General features: G+C 32.0%; 1 protein-coding gene across 2 annotated transcripts in view; it reads right to left on the bottom strand.

Moving 5' to 3' along the window:
• Positions 1 to 23,464, bottom strand: part of LOC111158270 (glutamate ionotropic receptor kainate type subunit 2) — a 655,816-nt gene that overhangs the window by 143,145 nt on the left and 489,207 nt on the right. For both annotated transcript variants that reach the window (XM_022520192.1, XM_022520193.1), the window contains exon 11: positions 18,291 to 18,514. In XM_022520192.1, the coding sequence (XP_022375900.1) occupies positions 18,291 to 18,514 (224 nt within the window). The remainder of the gene's footprint in view (positions 1 to 18,290; positions 18,515 to 23,464) is intronic.

The raw sequence follows: 23,464 nt of genomic DNA on the forward strand, positions 1-23,464 counted from the left end.
GCCTAAGTTTTTAAACTGTATATAACAAAAGAGGTTTTAGAATATACACTTTTGTAGAATAATTATTAAATAAGAACTTAAGTATATTATGACATTTATTTATTTATTTATTTATTTATTTTTTTAAAGATTTTATTTATTCATTTGAGAAAGAGGAGAGAGAGCGAGCATGAGGGGAGAGAGGTTAGCGGGAGAAGCAGACTCCCCGCCGAGCAGGGAGCCGGATGTGGGACTCGATCCCGGGACCCCAGGACCACAACCCAAGCCGAAGGCATTCACTCAACCAACTGAGCCACCCAGGCACCCCTATTATGACATTTATATTAGCTTGTGTTCTCAAAACTCAAAGCATTTCCAATTTTATTCTACTGTTTATCCTTCCGTCACTGCTATTTTACATTACGTTTATATAAATGAGTTTTTTCTTATTATGGAATTAAGAATTGACTTCTGGTCAACAAGAGCTCATATATAGTGTGTGTATGTGTGTTTGTACATATGTGTATATACACATACTTATACACACACGTGTATATATTTACTTTTTCAAAGAGGCAAAGAACATATTTTATGCATTTCTAAAAGATGCATTTTTCTTCTGCATTTTGATTCTTTAAATAGATTTACTTATCCCAAGCCAATAAAGTAGGAAATGTGCTCATGAAAGAAGGCCAAGAAGTCCATCTGTGTCTGTTCATTTCTCTGAGCTATCAGTTCCTTAATTTCTCAAAATATTTTTTCATCTCAAGCTTGCCTATCTGCTTCGCTAAACAGAGACTGTTCCAACTTCTAGCAGTGGGAATCTTTTTTCTAAATTCCAAATGAACTTATTTATAAAAGAAATTATCCTCTTCCTTCAGTATCCAAAAATTCTCCATTCATTCAGAAACTATCTTAGTATGTATTGAAAACATTTAAATGACTACTTCCTGTCTCTCCTTATAGGGATTTTCAGGACATTATCTCAATAACCATGCTTATAAAAAGTTATTTTATCATTCGACGTACGTCAATAGAATTTCTCATGACATTTATCATCAAAATTCCTTCTGCATTTATGACAGAGCCAATGATTCAATAAAATTCTTATTAGTGATGTTTTATCCCCTGTGTAACACCTCAGGGTTATTTAATAAACTTCTAAGCTTTGAATTTGGTTTTACTGATAATTTAAAACATACTTCATAATCTTTTTGAAGAGAGCACTTTAATTTCTAAAGCATATTCTAGATACCAATTCTAGTCTTGTTATGTCTTTCCCTCTGTGACTTCCATTAAATCTGTTAACCAGTCAGTGCCTCAATTTTCTTATGTATAAAATAAGGGGATCATGTATTATCATCTTATCATTTCAAAATAATTTTATAATGCTATTAGTATGGTTGTTTCATTTTATTTACCTTCATGATCTGTATCTGCAACATTTTGGGAAGGTTAGGTCTCCATTTCTATTCTTTTTCTCTTAGCTCTGTCTTTACATAGGAATGCTTCTACTTGAATGAATGCTCTCTGTTTAAATATAGTTGGTTATGCAAATGTATTAATTGAATAAGAGTGAATTTAATAAATTATTCTATACCTTTTATATAATTATTTGTTATTTCTACTAAATTCTATTATCTATTTTTCTTGTGCTCCTCCCCTGACCTCTCCTGAGGTAACACAGACTTACAGTTCTTGAAGTCTTTATAAAAATGTCATGTTATAGCTAAGCAATATTTACTTTAAGTCATATTCAAACATACTGAAAAGAGATGATAATCAAGGAATAAGTAGACTGGAGGAAACAAAATCTTACCTCTTTTCAATTACCTTAGATAGGGCACGCACACACCCTCAAAACTACATGAAAGATAATAAAGAACAAATGTAATAAATATTGGCATGCAAGGAAGCTGCACATGACACAAAGATTTCCTGAGGAATCTGGCCTCGCTGTGTATATTTTGTTGATATTTTAAAATAACCAAAGATAATGTAATAAATTAAATTGTCAGAGGATTTTAAATTAGATCTGTACCAAGCAACTCTTTGGACCAAACAATAAAAGACTACGCAAAGGTGGTCAAAGGGTGCTGAAAAGCTCTGACCTATGAATGACTTAAAGTCAGGAAGGGAAGAAAGAGAGGAGAAATTCAGAATTGTGTTCTTTATATTAAATGGAAAGCAAAGAAGGAAGAAGAAGGTGGGGAGAGGAGGAGAAGAAAATTCCAATGGCCCTGGGCACAATTAAAGATGCACATTTGATTGTGATGTATTTAATAACCTCAAAAACAAATGAAGGACTAAGTAACAAGCTAAAATGTAACCCATTGCCTAATGCTATATAGCTGATAGAACTCTGGCTTTATGCTACAGTCATGTGTCAAAGATTAGAAACATGTTAACCTCTAGGGAAAGAAAAAAGTGACCAAAATGTAATAACCTAAAATACCTAAAATATTAATTTTTCAGGAAACAGATTTTTATTAAGAACTGCAAAACAAATTGCTAGCTATACCACCTCTTAAAGCCTTGTGGGTTTGAGATTTTAAACTCTGAACTTCAATTATAATTGTGAAAGTGGAGCTCTGTTTACAGGTGCCTCAATTTTGTCCTCATGCTCTGGGGCCCTGAATGCTGTTAACACTCTAGCTCCAGTTCTATGATTAACTGTGATTAACCACCAGACCTTTGTCAGGTTGCTTTACTTCTTTAGACTTTCATGTCTTCATTTATGGGCATGAAGTTCTACTGATTATATGTTAAAGTTTTGTTTACCGGTGACAGACCCAGATTTTATAGAAGGTTATTTTATTTAAAATGATGTTTGTACTTTTCTTGTTGTTAAACATATAATTGTTTTCCTAAATGTCATCATGCATTTAAATGACACAGATAATTCCTGTCATTCTACTAATCTAATTTGTTTTAAAATCCTTCAAGAGTTTATGACTTTGTACTATAAAAATGACACACATGTGTCCCAATGTCTTATATACATATATATCTGAATTAAATTTCTTAATATTTTTATATTGTGACATTTCCTTTATACTGTAAGTCTCTGGCAAACTCTTAGCAAGAGTTTTAAGATAGTCATTTTATTGCTTTGTTCATGATGCTTTGTGCCACTGTTCATAACTTGATGAGTGTACAAGTGTTTGGTTTTTAAAACAATAAATTAGGGAAAAATAACAATCAAAAGCAATGTGTTGTTGTTCGTTATGCTACCACCTCCTAGCGAGGACTAACACAGTCACTAATATTTATTAGGCCAGTAAATCAAATCTCAGGTAGGTAACAGGTGGTTCATAGAGCCGGAGACTGCAAATAGAATCATTGTTTGTTGTAGTCTGGCATGTGGTTATAGACAATCATATCTTCTACAGACATCTATAGGCAATGCTTAACACCAAAACACCAGTTATTCTTTTCTAACTTCTTGAGCCTACAGTGCAGATTTTATGTGTTTTTGGAATATGCCTCACTTTTCATGCCTTTTAGAGTACTGTCTCTGGATGGACTAATTTCTTATTATCTCATAGCTTACTACTATGTATGTTTGTCCTTTTGAAATGTTAAATTTTAAATCCTTCCATATAGACTGAACACATATTAAGTCTGCATTTCTCCACATTGCTTAGTCAATATTCTAGAAATAGTGGGTGCTCAAAAATTGGGGGATGGATTTAAGTCTCTGGAGTTTATGGTCTTAACCCTAGGGTTTAAAAAAGACACACAAACATACACAAGATTTTGCTTTCTGGGTAAAATTCAAAATTCTGTAGGAAAGCCTTCTATACAAAATTCCTTTCCAATACCCTGGTTAAAAAGAAAAAGGAAAAATATATACAGCTTTTCTAACAAACAGGATTTTTGAAATAATATTTTGTGTATATTTTATTCTACAATAGAATTTCTGAATAGGTTTTCATATTTGAATCAAGGAGCTGAATTATTGTCTCCAGCTGCTGTGTTTTGTACTAAAAATCTTTTTTATCATCCAGAATGTTCATCTGCATAACTGTAACTGTCTTATGTAATACTTTTTTACTCAAGCAAACTTGAAAAATACAAATTCTATCTTTATATTTCTGAAATAGCTTAAGTATAGTTTCTTAGCAGGTTATCTCAAATATATATTAGGTTTTATGAATGGGAAACACATAAGGAAATATATTTATCATATTGTGATTTATATAGCTAATACTTACTGATATGTTGATGGGCGGACGGGGAGAGAAAGAGAGAGAGAACTGATAGACCTAGCTGGAATAAATTTCAAACAATGAACAGCAACAACAAAAATCATGATGTATTATCATTTAGGACCCAATGAGAATTTATATAATCTCAATCTTGTTATAAGCCATGATCATTGACAACAAACACTCTGGGTGCATATTATCTTATGATCACAAAGAAATAGATCATATACCTTCATTGATTCTAAGAAAGAATTAAGCAACACTTGGTCTAAATTTGAGAAAGAGTGGCTGCCATTTATGAAGCTTTTATCTAACAGCATTTTTTATTTGCAATAGGCTAAGACCTAAGCTATTATTCTTTCCATTAACTACAAATGAGAATGTGTAAGAGGAGCTGGAAGGCTGCAAACAAAAGATTAAAATGAGTGACTGCCTTGCAGGATGGACCATAAAATCCTTTGATAATTGCACTCATTTTAAGATGAGCCATTCAAAATTGCTACCTGTCTAACCTGCATAAGATGAACAAACTAGAAGCATCGAGATAAAAATGCTGGTTGCCCCTAAACAGGCCATTTTAATATCACTATAGTTGAGTTTTAGACACTCTAGGCTCACATGAGTGTTGAATATGCTTATTTTCTGGCTTTTTGCACTTATGCTACGTGCACTCTATGTAGAACTAGAACATTAATAACTATCATTTGATGTTGTCCAATATGTAAATGAGATTTAAAATGCAGTGACCTCCTTCAGCCCTGATTACAGAGTGTGGGCCATAAGGTAGACAAATATGGTGCTAACAGAAAAGCTTCAAAATATATATAAGATTAAAATCTACATAATTTATTTACCTAGAATGTTGATCATTTATAGAACAGATAACTAATTTCATCATTACAGTAAATACAAAATAAAGTATCAACCATTTTATAAAATACTCCTTCCTTTAACAAATAAGGTAAAATTACCAATAAAACTGGAATTTATTTAAGCCATGTGCTTGCTCTCAGATCAGTATGAAGTCAGTATGAAGAAAGCTTTATTGCTATGTTTATCATTATTCCAAAATAAGGTCTTTTGCTTTTTCCAAATATCTAATTCTTTTCAAACTTTCAGTAAATGTAGGGAATTTTTAAAATATTCAGTGAATGTCTTTCCGACAATAACAAATCTTGATTTTATAACCAAATTCACTAATAAATAATAATGAGTTGTCCTGAGACCAGGCATTTTTAAATGAAAGTTAATTTTTTAAATTCCACAACTGAAATAAAATTTTTCACATACACTATTTTATTTTTAAATAAGGAGGAAAGAATGTCTCATGGTCAAAAATGTTTAGAAAATGCAGAGTTAAACAAACATACCCAAATTTCTTTACTGCAGGGCTTTTCAGAGCCTTTAATCTGCTAATAGTGAATTTTCAAGAGGAGGATCTAGTACAAAGTTTCCTGACTTTCTTTGACCATAGAACTCTCTTGGGTTCATTTTTCCTCTCTAGAAACAGTTTAGTATTTGATGTTTTGTAAATACTGCCCTGTGATATGCTATCATACATGTATCTTGTAAAAGTATTATGGAGCCTACCACATTTAACAATTTTTGCACCAACTTCTTCATTGCTTTATGAAAGTTAGGGAAAACATTGATGTATTGGATATTCCACATCAAAAATAAGCCAAAATTGCTTTCTATGGTGTTGAAAATTTATATTTTGATAGCATCATTTAAGATAATATTAGAATAACAATTCATGCTTCCTGCACAAAACTAATTTTGTAAATTCTTGTCTTAAGACTACAGTCAATATTCTAGAAATGGTGGGTTTGCAAAAAGAAAAGTGACCGGAAAGGAAGTAGAATAAACCTCTAATGTACGAAATATCTACACTTACTTTTCATATATTTTTAAACAAGCATCATTGACTTGTTTTTAAAGAGAATGCCAGTTGAAAATTACAAACAGGAAGGAGTCAGGCTACTTAGAAACAGGCACCCTGATAACAGATGAGAAAAAGGGAGAAAGAAAACTTCAGAAGTGTACATTTGAAATAAGAAATGTGAGAGAATTGTTTGCATGGGTAAACATTATTTCACAATATAATAAACCCTGTGGCAGGCACAGCTAATTCATATCTGATAACATATTTCCTACTTAAAAAAGAACTGAGGTGGTAAAATACCCAGATAAAAGAAACATATCCACATCCTCTTTTGCAGCTAGGAAGTAAAATAATTCTAGCCAATAAGATGTTGAGAAGAGGACGCTTTTCCTTTCTGAGGCAAAGGCACTGTCTTTTGTCTTTTGCTTCTCTTTTCTTCCTTCTTCCTGCCTGAGTCACAGATAGGATGCCTGGCATTGCAGTGACCATTTTGCAGTCTTGAAGATAAAAGCCTCAGTCTAGGAACAGTGTAGCGCACACATAGAAGGTGCCAAGCTTCTCAACATCACCTTTCAGCAGTGGTTTCAATCTTGCCCTGCCCACCTTTAGCCTCCATGAGAACAGCAAACCTCTTATTTATTTAATAACTATGTAGTCAGGTTTTCTATTACCTACATGTGAAACTATTCCTACTAACATAGGCTCTAAGCCTATTACTGAAATTTCAGGGGACATCAATTCATGTATAAAATATTATTACTGAATGATCTTGGACAACTTTATTCCTTTCAGTATTTCTGATTAAAAAATTGTAAGCAAGGAAAACCACTTCATAGTTAAAAACTTTCTATGTAAAGAGTTGAAGATTCCAAATTTAATGATAACATCTCAATAATTCAGAAAATACCAGAATCCACAAGGACTCATTCCATGAGATTTTCTCTTAGCTAAAGTTTTTTCCTAGTGTATTTTTTCTTTTCTTTTCCCTAGAAACTTTAATATGCAGTTAACTTCAAAAATAGTCATGCTCATTTTTAGATATCAAATTATTTTCATGAATGAAAGGATTAATTGGTATTTTCTTTAAGTTTAGAATTACTTCAAAGTTTCTAATGGTATTAATAAAAATCCAACTCTGTAATTTTGTGAAACTTTCAAGGCTCCATCACCTTGCCATTACCGTCCACATATTTTTCTGACACACCCCACATATCTGTGCAAACAAATCCACTGGGCTACCTGCTATTCACTTTTACGATCTATGCTTATCCTTTTATTTCCATATGTTATATATTAGCAGTATTCCAGAGCAAGCTCATAATTTTGCACCTATCTCTCCAACTCCAGATTCAGTAAGATTCCATTGGTAGCTCAATATTAGTTATACTGGTAATATTTATAGCACAGAAATTGTCGATTGCTGCAAATCAGATTCTCTCCTTGCTATAGCAGTTGCTAAGCCAGAACTATCACATCACTGAACAATATACACCATTATATTAAATTGTCAAGCCATATGTCGCTCACTAATTAACCTTAGCGTTGTTTAATTGCAGCTTTAGTACCATAAAGTCATCAGATTTACACAGAATGAAGTACAAGGATTATCTGTATATGAATGCTACAATAATATGCTATTGAACATATTATTTAGTAGATCTAAATGGGTTGAAAGGGTTTAATGAGATGGTAACAATGACCAGTTCCACTAATTTATAAATTTATTAATGGCAAATTTAAACTGTGATCAATTTTTGTTAAAAATATAATCTTGAGGAAAAATAAACATTACTATCAGCTATAGATGTATAACTAGAAATAATAATGTGTTTTCAAAATGTAAGATTTCCTCTCAATTCCCATTTAAAATTTATATTTGACATAGGAAATTAACTTCAACAATAGGCTGATTTTAGATCTTTATGACCTATTTTTACTCCTAAGTGATTTTTTAAATAGTCATAACGGTATACTGTAATTCATCCAAATTTTAAATTACCCAGGATTGTTTTTATTGTTATGGAATAAAAAAGTCCTTATTATAATCATCTGCTGATCATTTTAAGACTCCTGAAGGAAAGGCATTATTTTGGTTGCCCTAAAATTCAGATTGAATTTTATAAAGGTAAAATAAAAATACATAACTCTACACTTTACTGGAATCTATTTTTTAAGTATGCAGTAGATTTTACATAATCTCATTAAATAGCTACTAATGCAATTTTTTAAAAACCTAGTTGTGCAGATTAAGTTAAGAGTGGCTTTAAATTGGGAATAATAAGGAAAATATCCCACACAGCAACATTGCATGCAAGAAAGCATAGATTTGTCCTATCAATAATTTCTTACCAACATAGCTATTTGTTTGCAAGTGAAGAAACAAACATTAGAAAACAGTTTATTTTTAAATTGGTTGGAACATAATATATATTTAAAAGAATTCTTTCTTAGACTTAAATATCAGAAGTGTTTAGCTTACAACACACTTCCTAAGTATTTTCGAGCAGTAAGTCCAGTATTAAAAGCTCAAGGCAGACTGTCTTAGATCAGTCAGATGGTTATGTGGTTTCTAATACTGGAAAATGAAACAGATTATACTTTTAGAAAAATGGATGCTCAATACATAAATGATGTTATCAACAAGAACCTGAAGCTAGTATTGGAAAGGTAGCAACTGTTTCTAACATCACTTGGATGTTTAAATTGATTTAGCTAATATGCAAATATCTGGATTATAAAAAAATATCAAACCAGCTACCATGAACATACAAGGCACATTAGGCTTTTTTTTCCTCATTGAATTTTTAACTATAAAATTAATTTTAATAAGTTTCATGAGGTTTAATGACTTTTGGGCTTTCTTTTTTTCCAAATAAATATCTTCTGACATTATACTGTATTGTATCAAATATACCAATAAAATATTTAAAAATAAGTGTATGTACTTCATATGCAGTTTAGTATCTAAAACAACTGAAGTATGTTTGGAAAGCATTCACCATTTTTGTTTTCAACTCAAATATCTGAATTAAGAAATATCAGCATGAATGTTTTAAAATTTGGGACAGAAGGAATATTTTAAATATATTTTTTAACATCTTCATGATTGAGAAAATTTGAAGCCCTAATTGAAAATTGTAGTGATACGAAAAAAAAAAAACAAAATCAACATACATTTCCCTGAATGTGAATATTGATTTTGTATCTCCTCCTATAATAAAAATTTTCACTATTTTTCTTGAAATCTCACTTTAGTAATACCATTCCAAAACATACCTTCAGTCAGTGTACTGAAGTGCTAAACTCATATTGAAACACACCTCCCAGCACCCGCTTTCTCAGTACCAGTAATAGTAAGGGAAGCAGGGAAACACTTACCTAATTTTATTATGTTAAAATAATATTCAGGTGCATATTCTGAACCAACTTAGATGACAGTTGTAGCCCTATTCTGTTTATAATGTTTATCATGCCAGTAACATTCAAACCCTACAATTTCACCTTTGCTTCAAATATTAAGTCCATTAATTTAATAGGAAAATCTATTATAAATCCATTCACTTCAGTTTATCATTTCAGGAGTAGTCAGATGGGGGCACATGAAAATGGGAACTATTTTAAAATAATTAATTAAGATTAATCATCTTTCATAAAGAATAACAGGAAACTAAGTTATATCCAGGCTGGAGAAGGGCAGAGAGGGTTACCGTCTACATATTTTTTAAAGCATTAAAACTAAAATTATGTTTGCATCCAATATACATTAGAATAAAAAGAATTACTATAGTTTTAAAATGCAGGTGTACATAATTACCTCATTAATACGGTTTTTGTCATAAAGTTTGTCAGGTTAATTTCTGGGCTTCCAAACAAAACTCCAGAAGTATCTCTAGCAGAGATAACTTCACATTTTAAGAGTGTCCTCTTTATGTAAGAGTTAACCAGAATTATTGAAAACTATAGGTTTTGTAAAATCAATAGAATAGTTTGTATTGTCATTTGTTTTGCTAATTCTATTTATATACAAAACAGATATCAAGCACTTACTATTCAAATATAATATTGAAATTCCTATAGCATTTGAAAGACAGATGATAATTTTCCTAAAAACTATATATGTATATATACCCAACAGGATTGATATGAAAACAATTTCACTTGAATGATGTAATTATGTAATGGAATGTAAAAAATTATAGCAATTAAGGTGCTGTGACATGCTCTAATGAATGAAGTTACACTGGTTGATGACACTGTGTCTCCTACTCATTAATTATTTGGATAGATTGTATTATTTTACATAACATGATGAAATAAGTCATAAATTACCACTAAAAATTACATCCATACATTTTCATTTAATATTAATGATATTTCCCTGCATCTATGAATTATAAAAAAAATCAAAAAAATATCAATAGCATTTGAGTCTCAGAAAAGTTCATAATGTGGTAGAATTCTTGACTATATATATAGCTAATAATTTTCAAGGGATGAAAGTAAGCATCCCTAGAGAAATGGCTTAGAAAGCAAATAGGTTTATATGTTTATGAGGCAAATCTGCCCATGTGTGGCTTGCTAATGTGTCCTGTTTAGGTGCCTAAGTGATTGGAAATATTGTTTAAGGTTTCTTATTTGCAAATCTAAAGAAAAAAGACATATTTCTTAAGTGTGGCAATTGAGGTAATTCTTTCAAAGTATTATAAAACAACATACTGCTAACATGTAGTACAAATATTTTATAAGGGATTCTTTTAAAAATATTACTTAAAAAGATAGCTAAGCTCTTGTTTTTCCTAAAATCTTAGAAGGAAACATGAAAGGTGAATTTAACATGATAGTCAAAGGAATCAAGAGATATAAATTCCTTTTCTGTTTTCTTCTAAATCTGTTTTATTTAAAGCTTCCTCCCTATAATAAATTAGAATTTTAAAAGTAGAATGCTAGCATTACACAAAAGGGAAATATTTCTAACCTCATTTGCTAAGAGTAAGGGAGTGAGGTTATGTATACCTATTCATTCCTTACATCAAAATGTAAAAACACACAGTTACTAAAAAAAGAAACTAATAAATTAATCTCTCCATGGTTCTCGGATAAAACCTGGCCACTGTTGACATGCAGTTTGTATTAGTTTCCTTCCTTTTCTTTCTCAATGACTTCTTCCATATAACCCACCAGCCCAGTACAAAGCTATATAGGAAAACATCTCTCTGACAGAACTCTTACACCAAAGAGTCTATTGACAGCTTTATCCGGGTAAAAATGTTACTAATTTAGGTGTCAAGCTTACTATTAAATTTTTACTATTAAAAAAATTACTAAAAAAAATTGACCTTTTTCTCTGTATTTTTCAAGACACCTCTTTTTTTGTTTTAACAGAATACCCTCAATCATTGAGCAAAGACATACATACACACACATTATATGTTTATATATGTTATGTTTATATGTGTGTATATATACATATATATACATATGTTTATATATGAGTGGATATATATGTACCCACTCATATGTAGTATATAGATATATAGATAGATATCATATATATATATATATATATGTATATATATATATATCCCCTAGTTTCAGATTTTAAACACCTTTCTTAGGTGACTGAGAGCCCCCCAATGTCTGAGGGGACTATTTTTCTGGGGACTATAGACAAGCAGAAGCACAATATTGTTTTGAGAATTAACACACAAAAAACAAGCTGGGAAAATGGCTTCTTAACAAGGAATTCACAGTACCCTGCAGCTATGGAAGTGGTAGCTATCCAGAGATTGCAAAATAGGGAAGAGTAAGTGTATCAACTTGATAAAAAAATACTTGGTTCTCTTTATCTTGTTGGTTCTTAAGAGTCATCTCAAAGAATTTCTTTCTTATGGTTAAAAAGAGAACCCTAAAACAAGGAAAGAAAAAGAATAGAGTAAGAGAAATAACCATTCACAGTATCGTTCTTATTAGCATTTCAATCTGAATTAGCTAATAAGAAATGTATGAGACGTGGTGGCAACTGTTGAAGATGACACTACACTGCTTTTCCAAATCTTTCAAAGAAAAAAAAGTAATTTCTTACAAGACCACCACTTCTCAACAGGACGTCTGTGTGTGCGTGTGTGTATAAAAAACGGAATTACATATTCCATAAAGGATTCATTAAAAACAGAGGTATCTTTTTTGTTAACAAATATAATAAGTTAATAAACATTCATCTTCAAGATTTTAGCGTTCTTGAGATTCTGAACATGACTCTATATACTGCAATTTATTAAAATTTGTATCTGTTATTTACTGAGCTAGATACTGTGGAACTCCTAAATTGAAACAAATTAGAGTTCTCAGAAGCTCATTGGCCAATATATTTATTGAGTGAACACACTTGCAATGACTAGACAGACAGCTTTTTCGCCTCTATAAGTCTTTGAATTCAATTCGGTGATGGAGGTGAGGAAAGACAAAGAGGCAAATAATTTATCCACAGTGTATGAAAAATAAAAATGGACTATCAGACTTCCGCTTTTGTGCTTGTATTTACTTTTGCCCTATCAAAAAAAATTATGTAAAAAAATAGTTTTGGAAAGGAGATCAAAACTTCTAAAATATATTCAAGCACGATCAACCATCTAAAAGAAAATGCCAATAAGCATTTGATCACAGAAGTCTACCCCCCCCAAAAAATCACTTCAATTTTAAATTGTTTTTTTCTCACTCAATTATTTTTAAATCTTTATTCTTGTAAATGTCTCTCATAATTTTGAAACTGAGAGGTGGAAAATATGTCATGCTTGAGGTTTTGTTCTTTTCCTATGTAGATAATTTTAGTCAAAATCTCCACTGCCTTAATTATCTAGATACAATATTCTCCATAAGCTGAAAAGAAGTCACCAATTCAACTTACTTTCAATTAGTTTGGTTCTACTAATTATACAAATGGATTTTTTTTTTTCTGGGTTGGTGACTCCATGTCTGTTTCACAACCATGAACATCATTGGAACCATTACAAATAAAGAGTTAAATTATTTTATAATAGATTTACCAAGTAATACTTGTGAGAAAAAACTAGTAATATAGAAGTAACCTCATTTCTTACAGAAATGTGGTTTGAAAGTGCATTTAGTTTTAATCAATGGTGACTTTTAGGTCCATAATTGAGGTAGTTGTTAATATAATCAATTTTAATAATCACTTTCATATGTGTGAAAGGCACACCAGCAAAACAGCACTATTTCAAGCCAAATTTTCATTAAATTCTAAGAAAATTGCTACATGGAAAGAGGAATAACAGATAGGGTTTCCTGTAGTTTACCTAAGTAAACAAAATGACTAAAAAAAGTAAAATCTATCTAAAATTGTGTTATAGAAAGGTAAAACTGAAATGGTTTTCTAGTAAGAGGTGGGCAAGTTGGTGGCAAAGGCACACAACAAAATTGGCATTTCATTTCATTGTGACAACAGTCTTTTTGACAACATATTAGTTTAACATTGAACCTCCCACCAAAACAGTTATCACTTCCAAGTGCATGATAATTCATTGTTGCCCTTCACTGTACATTAAATGTCACCCATCAGTGTGACAAGAATATAAAAGCTGTTGCACGCTAGACAGGACCCTAGATCAAAGCTGTTTATGCAAGCACTTTGGACATGGTTTTCTACACTCAGTTAAACCATCAAAAACACTATGTTTAGAACATCTTTACCTCTGAGTACCAAGAGAAATACAGAAAATTTTTATAAGTAGAACTTTCAGTAAGGCAATAGCCTTGTCATCTTGTGACCACAGACCACATTACTGTGAAAACGTATGTCAAGACAGTCCTGATGGTCACTGTATTAATAAACCCCTGAGCAGATTCTAGGGAGACCATCTCCTGCTCTCTAATCCAATAATACAATAGATGATATTCTAATATTCTAAAAAATCATGCAAATTCATTTAACCCCCAAATGTACAAGAAACTCCTATATTCTTTCTAACTCAGAAAAACTAATGTTATGTACTTAACACATTAAATATTCTTTGATTTATTATCTTTGCTAAGAAAGCCAGGTTAGTCAATATCACTTGCCTTCTTTTCCTCTTTTTCCTATATTTGATCATATTCACTTATTTAAGTAACCTGAGAAATTTCTCTGTAATAATATTCTTACTAAAAAAAAAAAAAAACATAGTATTACTTTTCTTCTCCAGTTTATTTGTATTTAATTTTAAAATGTCAATCTCAGAATAAAATATGCAATATTATTATAAGCTTAGTGAATTATTACTAAGCTTAGGTTCCATCAATCCTGTTGGAGGGAAATGTGTATAGGATTGTGCTCTTCTTTTAAGTTTGGTCCTCAGTTATTTACCTCTACACCAAACTACTAAGAACGCTAGACCAAGATTTACATGCTGAATTTCAAAATAGCTCTGTTAAAAGGAGAAAACAAAAACAAAAAACAAAAAACCCCCAAAAACTCCATCATCATGGGCATTTAAATTGACTCATTTTATAAATAGCATCTACTGCATCAATATTATCTGTTGTTTAATAAAGGAAATATTTGAAGCAAGGTGAAAAATACCTTTCCTTCTGAGTATAAAGGGTGGATGTCCTAACCAGACTCTTTATATGACTAACTGCTATCTCTGTACTAAAACACTTAGGTCAAAAGAAAATATAATATAAAGAGAGAGGGAAAAGGTTTAGGGACAAATATGATTAAGTACAAGATTGTCATGTACAAGATTTCTTCCTACTTCTCTGTCAGCCAAGAGCTATGGTTAGGATATCCAGGATAAGGCCATTCCATGTCCAGAATGCCAAACCTCAGGCTCATCCTTACTGTCAAATAATAGTTTTCCACTAACTCAGATGAGCATGCTGATTATGTCATTATGCTATAAACAATAATGCAAGTGTTTGCAAGAGACCATAGATTATAAAAGCATACCAAGACAAATAAGACCACATATCTCTTAATACTGGTTTAAAAAAAAAAAAACTTAAAACGTGTTAAGTATTTGTTAGATAAATCTTTTTCTTATATAATAAGGGTGAAGGGAAATTTTTATTTTTTTAAATTTTTTTGAAGATTCCATTTATTTATTTGACAGAGAGAGAGACAAGTGACAGAGGGAACATAAGCAGGGGGAGTGGGTGAGGGCGAAGCAGGCTTCCCATTGAGTAGGGAGCCCAAGGTGGGGCTTGATCCCAGGACCCTGGTATCATGACCTGAGACAAAGGCAGAGGCTTAATGTCTGAGCCACCCAAACGGCATCACAATAATAATCTACTTTTAAATTTAAGTTTAGAAAAAATAAATTCCAACAATTATGATCAGTACTTTATTATAAAATTTTGTTGTTGGCATGGTATTTAGAACTTAGTGATTTTCAGTGAGAAGGAAACATATATCTGAGAATTTTTTAAATGTAATTTGTCTTTCTTTTTTTCCATGGTCATTATGGAGATAAAGACAAAAAATATACATAAAGATAAATAAAATGCCATATTTATTTTGATATCAATAATAATGTTATTAAGTTCATCAGTGATCTCTACAAGACATAAGATATAGTCTGCATGCATATGTTAAAAATCAAAATACTGGGCGCCTGGGTGGCTCAGTGGGTTAAAGCCTCTGCCTTCAGCTCAGGTCATGGATCCCAGGGTCCTGGGATCAAGCCCCATGTCGGGCTCTCTGCTCAGCAGGGAGCCTGCTTCCTCCTCTCTCTCTCTCTCTCTCTCTCTCTCTGTCTGTCTGTCTGCCTGCCTCTCTGCCTAATTGTGATCTCTGTCAAATAAATAAATAAAATCTTAAAAAAAAATCAAAATACTACATTTATTATGAATTGATAACAAATATCATAATACCATTTAAATTAGGAAGGTAATTAAGTCCTGCAATTGAAACATGGCCATTTTGTCTGCATTTGCACATCATGAACTGCTTTCATGGTAACAAGAGTTCAATACATATCGGAGTGGATTTTTTTTTATTGCAGTGAAGAAGATTTCAATTTTATAAATTAATTTGGCTTTGGTGTTTCAGTTTAGAAGTTAAATGAATTCTATTCAAAACTTTTCTTTAAAAAAAAGAAATTTTCTTTTAATCTGAGTTTTTAGTGTGTTGTTTTTCAATTTAGTAATATTTATACAAGATTATTTTAATATTGAGACTTGAACAAAATATTTCAGAGACAATCTGCAAATAATCTATTTTCATATTATGCATATTTACCAAGATATCTAATATTATTTATTACTTAATATAAGCTATCTAACATTGTTTATTATTTAATAGAATATATGTTCTTTCATCCATAAATGAATATATTATACTTAATTTTTGAAACTGTATGAGACTGTTCTCACATTGTTGAATAAGATGTTGGAATGGAATCACTTTCAAATTCATTCATTAATAACTATTAATAAAATATAACAGTAGTATTCCAGAATTTAATGACAGTAAATGACACTAAAAAATGGCACAGAAGCTAATGTTATGTTCTCAAAAATGACATGGGTTTATCCATTCTGAGTAAAATTAGTACGGGTTATAAAAATTACACAGGTGTTATATTGTTATTTTGTTTGATGGTTTATCAAACTGAGAGTTAAAGAAATATTTTGAAAATTAGATGAGTGCATAACCAATCCACATGCCTCTATTTGCAAATGTACTTTTCAGCTGGAAAAGAATTCAGATGTTTCAGTATTTGGTTTTGAATGTAATCTCAGAAGATTTGGGCTCAGGAAATTAGTAATATCTGAAATTCCTAATACGAATTTGAGGTAACTCAATAGTGTCTATCTAAGGTCCCCTGGAAACTACAGTAGACTTAACTCAGCTTGATTGATGCCCACACAATTGCCTCAGAATGGTCTCAGGACACTGACCTCTCGGTTCTGATTTTATCCTTGCTGGGAACTTTCGTTAATTTGATTAAGAAGGAGCAGGTGTACCTGCAGAGAGCAAGAAAGGCTTTCTCTATACTTTGGAGTATTTATTTTTCCATCTGCCTGTGGGCAGGCTGTAGAGTTCTCCAGCCGCTGAATTATTTACACTGTAATCCTTGAACTTGTTTCTCTGAAGACATATAAAACAGGATGGTTTGTATTGGTCACTATAAAAATATATGTAACTGATGCAATGATGCTCAAAATGAAAAGGTTGTTTTGTCTTCACAAGACACGGAAAAAGCTGGAGCTAAAAATTTATGAACTTCATACTTCAAATTCTCTTTTTGGGGGAGAACTTTAAACTTCAAATCAAAATTATAACATGATTTACCATACAGCTAAAATGCTATAGGTACACATGGTTCCAATACAAATTTCACCCCAATGCAAATGATAATTGTCTGAAAGACTCATGTGTTAATATTAAACCAGTTAGGCAGAAAATTATAAATTTTTATGGCATTTATATGTAAATATCAAAAAAAAAATCTGTGTATAACTATAAAAAAGTACATATATCAAAATATTGTGCTACTTCCAGAAGTGATTTCATTCCTTTTTTAATTGAATGAACTAAGTGTTTTTTTACTGCTAGGAACGAATACATGACTGCATTGAGAAAAGAATAAGTTCAAGAAACGATAAATATCCTTAGTGATAAATTTGTCAGAAGAACCCATATAATATAGTTGAAAAAAATAACCCTCATACTTAATATTCAATTTTGATGATAGAGCCAAAAATATTTGTAGTTATACATTAAATTTATTTTGTGAAAAAAATGAGAAATTTTATGTGGAAATAATTGTAGTCTTTTTATAGTTAAAATGCTTATTTTTAATTGGTCATGGTTCATTAAAAAAGCCTCCTTTTAAATTTCACCACTTGGGTTTTTTTCTTACGACTGATTTATTAGTTCAAAGTAATAAAATACATTATTTTGTTCTCTGGCACAAGAGAAATCTTCAAAATGAGGAAATTTTTATGTCCTAATGATTTGGACTGCTTTTAGATTCTGATTAAAAAGAGTAAACTCTACCAAACTTATAGCTTACTGACACAACCAGCATGCTTTCTGCCAAAAAGGCAGCATAGAATATTTTCACAAGTTATGGGATTCTTCAGAGTTCATTATTCTTTAGCACCCCAAGGGAAATAAAGAAAAAGAAAAGTAAAATTATTGTGACTTTTGACAATTATTAGTTAGAAAAAGGAGGTAACAATTGCCAAAAAAATCACAAAAGTGAGCATGTTACCTGGCTATGACAAAGAGCACACAACTGACACCCAAGTAAGCCAGCAGAATATACATCCAGATATCAGGGGAGAGAGGATTCAGGAAGGAGAAGACGCCTGGGTTTGTACCATTGGGTTTGCGGTACAAAATACTTATTCCAAGTGTCATAAAGGGCTTGGAAAAGTCGATGACCTTCTCTCGAACGTAGGTAATAGCCAGTGGGGCAACTGCAAGGTCAGCTTTCTGTATAGAGAAACAGAAGAAAGGAGGGGGAAATTGGTTCTAAGTCTCGAGAAAGAAGTCAGTATCCAAATCAAACAAAACAAACACTTCACATTTGAGAATTGTCTGGAAAGTATTACATTAACATTTAAAGCATTCTTGACTCTGAATGGAAGCATCTGTTTTTTCTGCTACTCATTTCTATGTCCTTCTAGATTCATTCAGTACCCGAATTATTATGCTATGGGATTGTCTCATAACTATTTTTAATCTAAACTTAAAAAAAAACACTTAGTATCAGTTATGACTTCCTAAATACCTTGGTCAGATTCTAAATAGTAGTAATAATAATATCTACTTCAAATTATTTAACTGATAATCAAGAATCATGTTTTTCTGGTTATAGGTACAGTTAAAAGATTTTAGTCTTTAAATAATTAACATTTTGAAAATCATCTTTTAATGTGATTGTGTTTACTGCCCCCAAGTTTTGTTTTTATCCCTCTAATTTGTTTTATATTATTTAATGAAAATCCTTGCAGCCTTGCCTAAATCACATCAGGAAATGAGTTTTCCAATTTTCACGAAGTTGCTAATTTTCCACGGTAGCTTAAATATGTTAAATTGCTAGTGCTCTTCACTCATCATGCTATAACCATCTGTCAGGATGAACTTCAGCTCTAATATATTGAAAGAAATAATTATAATATTTTAAAATAATAAAAGCACCTATTCCCATACATGACAAGAAGCTATATTTCTACATTCATTTTATTTTCATAAACTCACTGGGCTTTCAGGGAGTAAGTAAGAAGTGCTCCTTGTAGTGAGCTACAGAGAGATGTACGAAATAATGAAATTGGGCCTCCACAGTTTCCTTACCTCAAGGATTGTTAGAGAACTTAAAGAAACTTCTCTGAGAAGATACCTTTATTGACAATATTATTCCGGGTATGTGTTTGTGTGCATCTGTGTGCTGGGTGCATGTGGGGAAGAGGGAGCAGTCAGATGCTTGAATAGAGTATCTTTGAGTAGCAATGGAGAGAGAAAAACATGTCTCTAAAAACTAGGAGGGGAGGAAACAGGGTCTTAAGGGCCCTGGAAAAGGTATCATCATATTTCAAACACATAAATCAAAGAAAACAACAATTTAGCAATAATAATAGCTAATGTCCTTTAAGCATCTGCTATGCAACAGGCACTGTGCTAAGAACTTTACATGAATTGTCACATTTAATCCTTACGTAATTCCACTATTATTCCCATTTTCAGATGAGAAAACTGAATCCATGAGAAGTCAAACACTTGTTCATGGTCATAGAGCTAACTGAGCATTGGAACTAAAACATAAACCCCAAGCTTTTGGAACCTCTGTCCAACACTAATCATGATATGCACCTCAGAAGCCAGAAATGGAATCATGGAGACGTTCCTTCATTCATTTATCAAGGAGTTTATAGAGATGGAAAGGGGAATACATAGAAGCAAGGAGCGTGATCACTAGATTACAATTAATGAGAATTTAGAAGGTGAGATGAAGAGTTTAGGCTGATGGAATATTTTCCACAAGGAAGAGAGCATTTCCTCTAAGACAGAAGGGAAGGACATACAGATGGTTTGAAAAAGTAAGCAAGTTTGTTAGGGAAATAAATCATTTAAGAAACAAAGATTCTAGTAAAAAATGGACAACACGAAACGGTGGTTTGCTCATGTTTAAGGGGTTGATTATACAGCCCAGTGTACCTATGTACCACTTTGCTTTGTAACCTCCCTCATCCTAGGCACAAAAAAAGTAGAATTTCACCACATGTCAGGCATATAAGTGCATATACTTTAAATGGCTAAAATATTTTTAAATTCATGATAGGTACCAACAGAACTTAGGAAAACAATTAAAATAACATATGCTAAGACAAAACTACGACACTGTTCCAAAAAAGTTGTTCAATAGACATATATTAATATGACTGGCTAGACATACACCAAAGTTCATTTTGTGTTATTTTTTAAAGATTTTATTTATTTATTTGACAGAGCAAGAGAGAATACAAGCACGGGAGCAGTAGAAGAAAAGGCCGATTCGGGATTTGTTCCTAGGACCCTGGGATCATGACCTGAGCCAAAGGCAGACTCTTAACTGACTGAGCCACCCAGGCACCCCAACATATACCAAATTTTAAATACTTTTATTTATTCATTTAGAGAGAGAGCACACACTCATGCATGAACAGGGAAAACGGGAAGGGAAGAGAGGGAGAGGAAGAGAATCTCAAGCAGACTCCATGCTGAGCGCAGACACCAACATCAGGCTCCATCTCAGGACCCCGAGGTCACAACCTGAGCCAAAACCAAGAGCCAAGCACTCAACCAACTGGGCTACCCTGGTGCCCTGACATACACCAAATTTTAAAATTTACTTAGCATTGCCTAAAATACAATTTCTATTCCAAATACAAAATGGAAAAAAGACAAAACATTACACAGTAAAATATTTTCAATGATAAAAGAATCAGTTATTTGAAACCAAAGATACAGACAGTTTTAGACATTTAGTTAAAAAAAATAAATGCATCAACAGACTGTGGTACATCCATATGACAGAATATTATCCAGCAATAAAATGAAATTAACTATCAAGGTGTGAAAAGACCTGGAAGAACTTTAAATGCATATTGCTAAGTGAAAGATGCCAGTCCGAAAATGTTCCAGTCATATGCTATGATTCCAATTATATGACATTTTGGAAAAGGCAGAACTACACAGGCAATGCAAAGATCTGTGGTTGCCCCAAGGACTCAGGGAGCAGAGTGACAAATAGGTGGAATGAGAACATGTTTACAGCAAGGAAACTATTCTGTAAGAAATAATAATGGTGGGTACATGACACCGTGCATTTATCAAAAACCATGAAACTGTACAACACAAAGAGTGAACCCTGATGTAAACTCTGGACTTTAGCTAATGTCTCAATACTGGTTCAACGTTAACAAATGTACTACACTGATGGAAGCTGTTAATAATAAGGGGAAGTGTGGGGGTGGGTAGAATGGGAGAAGGTATAGAAACTCTACTTTCTGTTAAAATTTTTCTATAAATCTAAAACTGCTCCAAAAATATCTATTTTTTTTAAAATAACAGGTTGTTTTAACCATATCCTCAATTAGTGCTATTTAATGTTATGTTGATTAAATTAATTAGAACTTAGTTGTTACTATTAATAGTAAAAATACAAAACTTATCAAACATCAATTGTCAAAAATAACCAGTCTCTAATTACACACCAAATATATTTCTTAAATTCATTTAAACAATCAGACCTCTGGATTATCTCATAGCAGTAAAGAAATTATTGATACATAACAGCATTGTCAATGAATACAATCTAACTTCATTACAAGTCTATTAATAATATAATAATTTTGAAATATAATCAAGTTGATGTATTAAAAATGTTTAAAATGACAGATGTGGTATTTTCCCATCAACTGCCATGTTATTAAAGACTAAGCCGTTGGAGAAAAGAGCCTGATGGTAAATTGCATAATCCAAGAATTTTATCTCTGTATGTAAAGGTTATGATTCCATGAACATAGATTTAGTAATTGGCATTTTATTTTATTTTAAGACTTTAAGTTTTTATTTAAGTTCCAGTTAACATCCAGGGTAATATTAGTTTCAGGTGTACAATATAGCGATTCAACAGTTCCATCCAACATCAGGTGCTAATCACAACAAGGGCACTCCTTATCCCATGGGTGTTTTATTTTAAAGAATAAAATAAAACTGAAAGTAATAAAGTAATCTTGCATTAGGAAAAGTCAATGGTCAAAATTGTTTGAAAAAATCTATTTCAGCCAAAGAAAAATAAATCAGTTACCTGTTATGTGTCATATGAATAGCACAAAGGAAAGGAAGAGCTCACTTCTACCCGATCGGATTGGTGAAGGCTTTACCAAATGATTATGCTTGTGTTGTGTTTTGAAGAAAGAGTCTGAGATGACAAAGGTCTGAATTGAGAAGGTGGCAACAGCAGGGGGAAAAAGTCCCATGGAAGTGGCTTAAATTAAATGTGTCCATTATGGGCCAAGATGATATTCTTTGCCCCTATCATTTCCACTAATCCTTACAACAGTTCTACCAAATTTCTAGTGTGATTTTCTTTTTACAGATGAAAAATCCAGAGTCGTGAGAGTATAAAGAATGTATATTTCCAAAGATGAATTAATCATATTCATTTCTCACTTTTTTTCTGTGCAATCAAATTCATCATAACTATTTCTTCTGCTATATTGTTTCTGTATTTCCTTGAACAAAATGATCTTCCCTATCCTCTGCTATACGTATTCTATAGAACACACTCTGGTTCTTTTCCTCTTATGTAGCCCTCTTTGAACAATCCATACACATTAATTTCTCCTGAGTGAATTTTTATAGCACTTGTAAGCTTAACCAGGTAATTTAATTGTAACTATATTTACATTGTGTTGTTTCTAATGTTTTCACATACAAGTCAACTAATATGAGAGACCTGAACATAAACATTATAATTGTGTTGTCCCTGTTCCAGAGAGTACAGGCACTTGGGAACCTGCAGCCGTGCCCTTCAATCAAAGCACATAACTCTGAACTGAGAAAAGGGTGAAGAATCCCTCTCTGGAAATTTCACAAGGATGCCTGGGCTGCAGCTATCTTATTGATATATTTTTATTTAATATTCTATCATTCTATGTGAAACTCTTAAAAATTGTTTTACGATCATAATAATCAATCTCGGAGTGTCTGGGTGGCTCAGTCAGTTAAATATCTGCCTTTGTTTGACTCATGTCATGATCCTGGAGTCCCAGGATTGAGTTCCCAGTCGGGCTCCCTGTTCAGCAGGCGTCTGCTCTTCCCTCTGACCCTATCCCCTCTCATCCTCTCTCTCTCTCTCTCTCACTCTCAAATAAATAAATAAATAAATAAAATCTTTAA

The sequence above is a fragment of the Enhydra lutris genome, unplaced genomic scaffold (genome assembly GCF_002288905.1).
Source record: "Enhydra lutris kenyoni isolate GAN:26980312 unplaced genomic scaffold, ASM228890v2 scaffoldscaffold58, whole genome shotgun sequence".
Classification (NCBI taxonomy): Eukaryota; Metazoa; Chordata; class Mammalia; order Carnivora; family Mustelidae; genus Enhydra; species Enhydra lutris.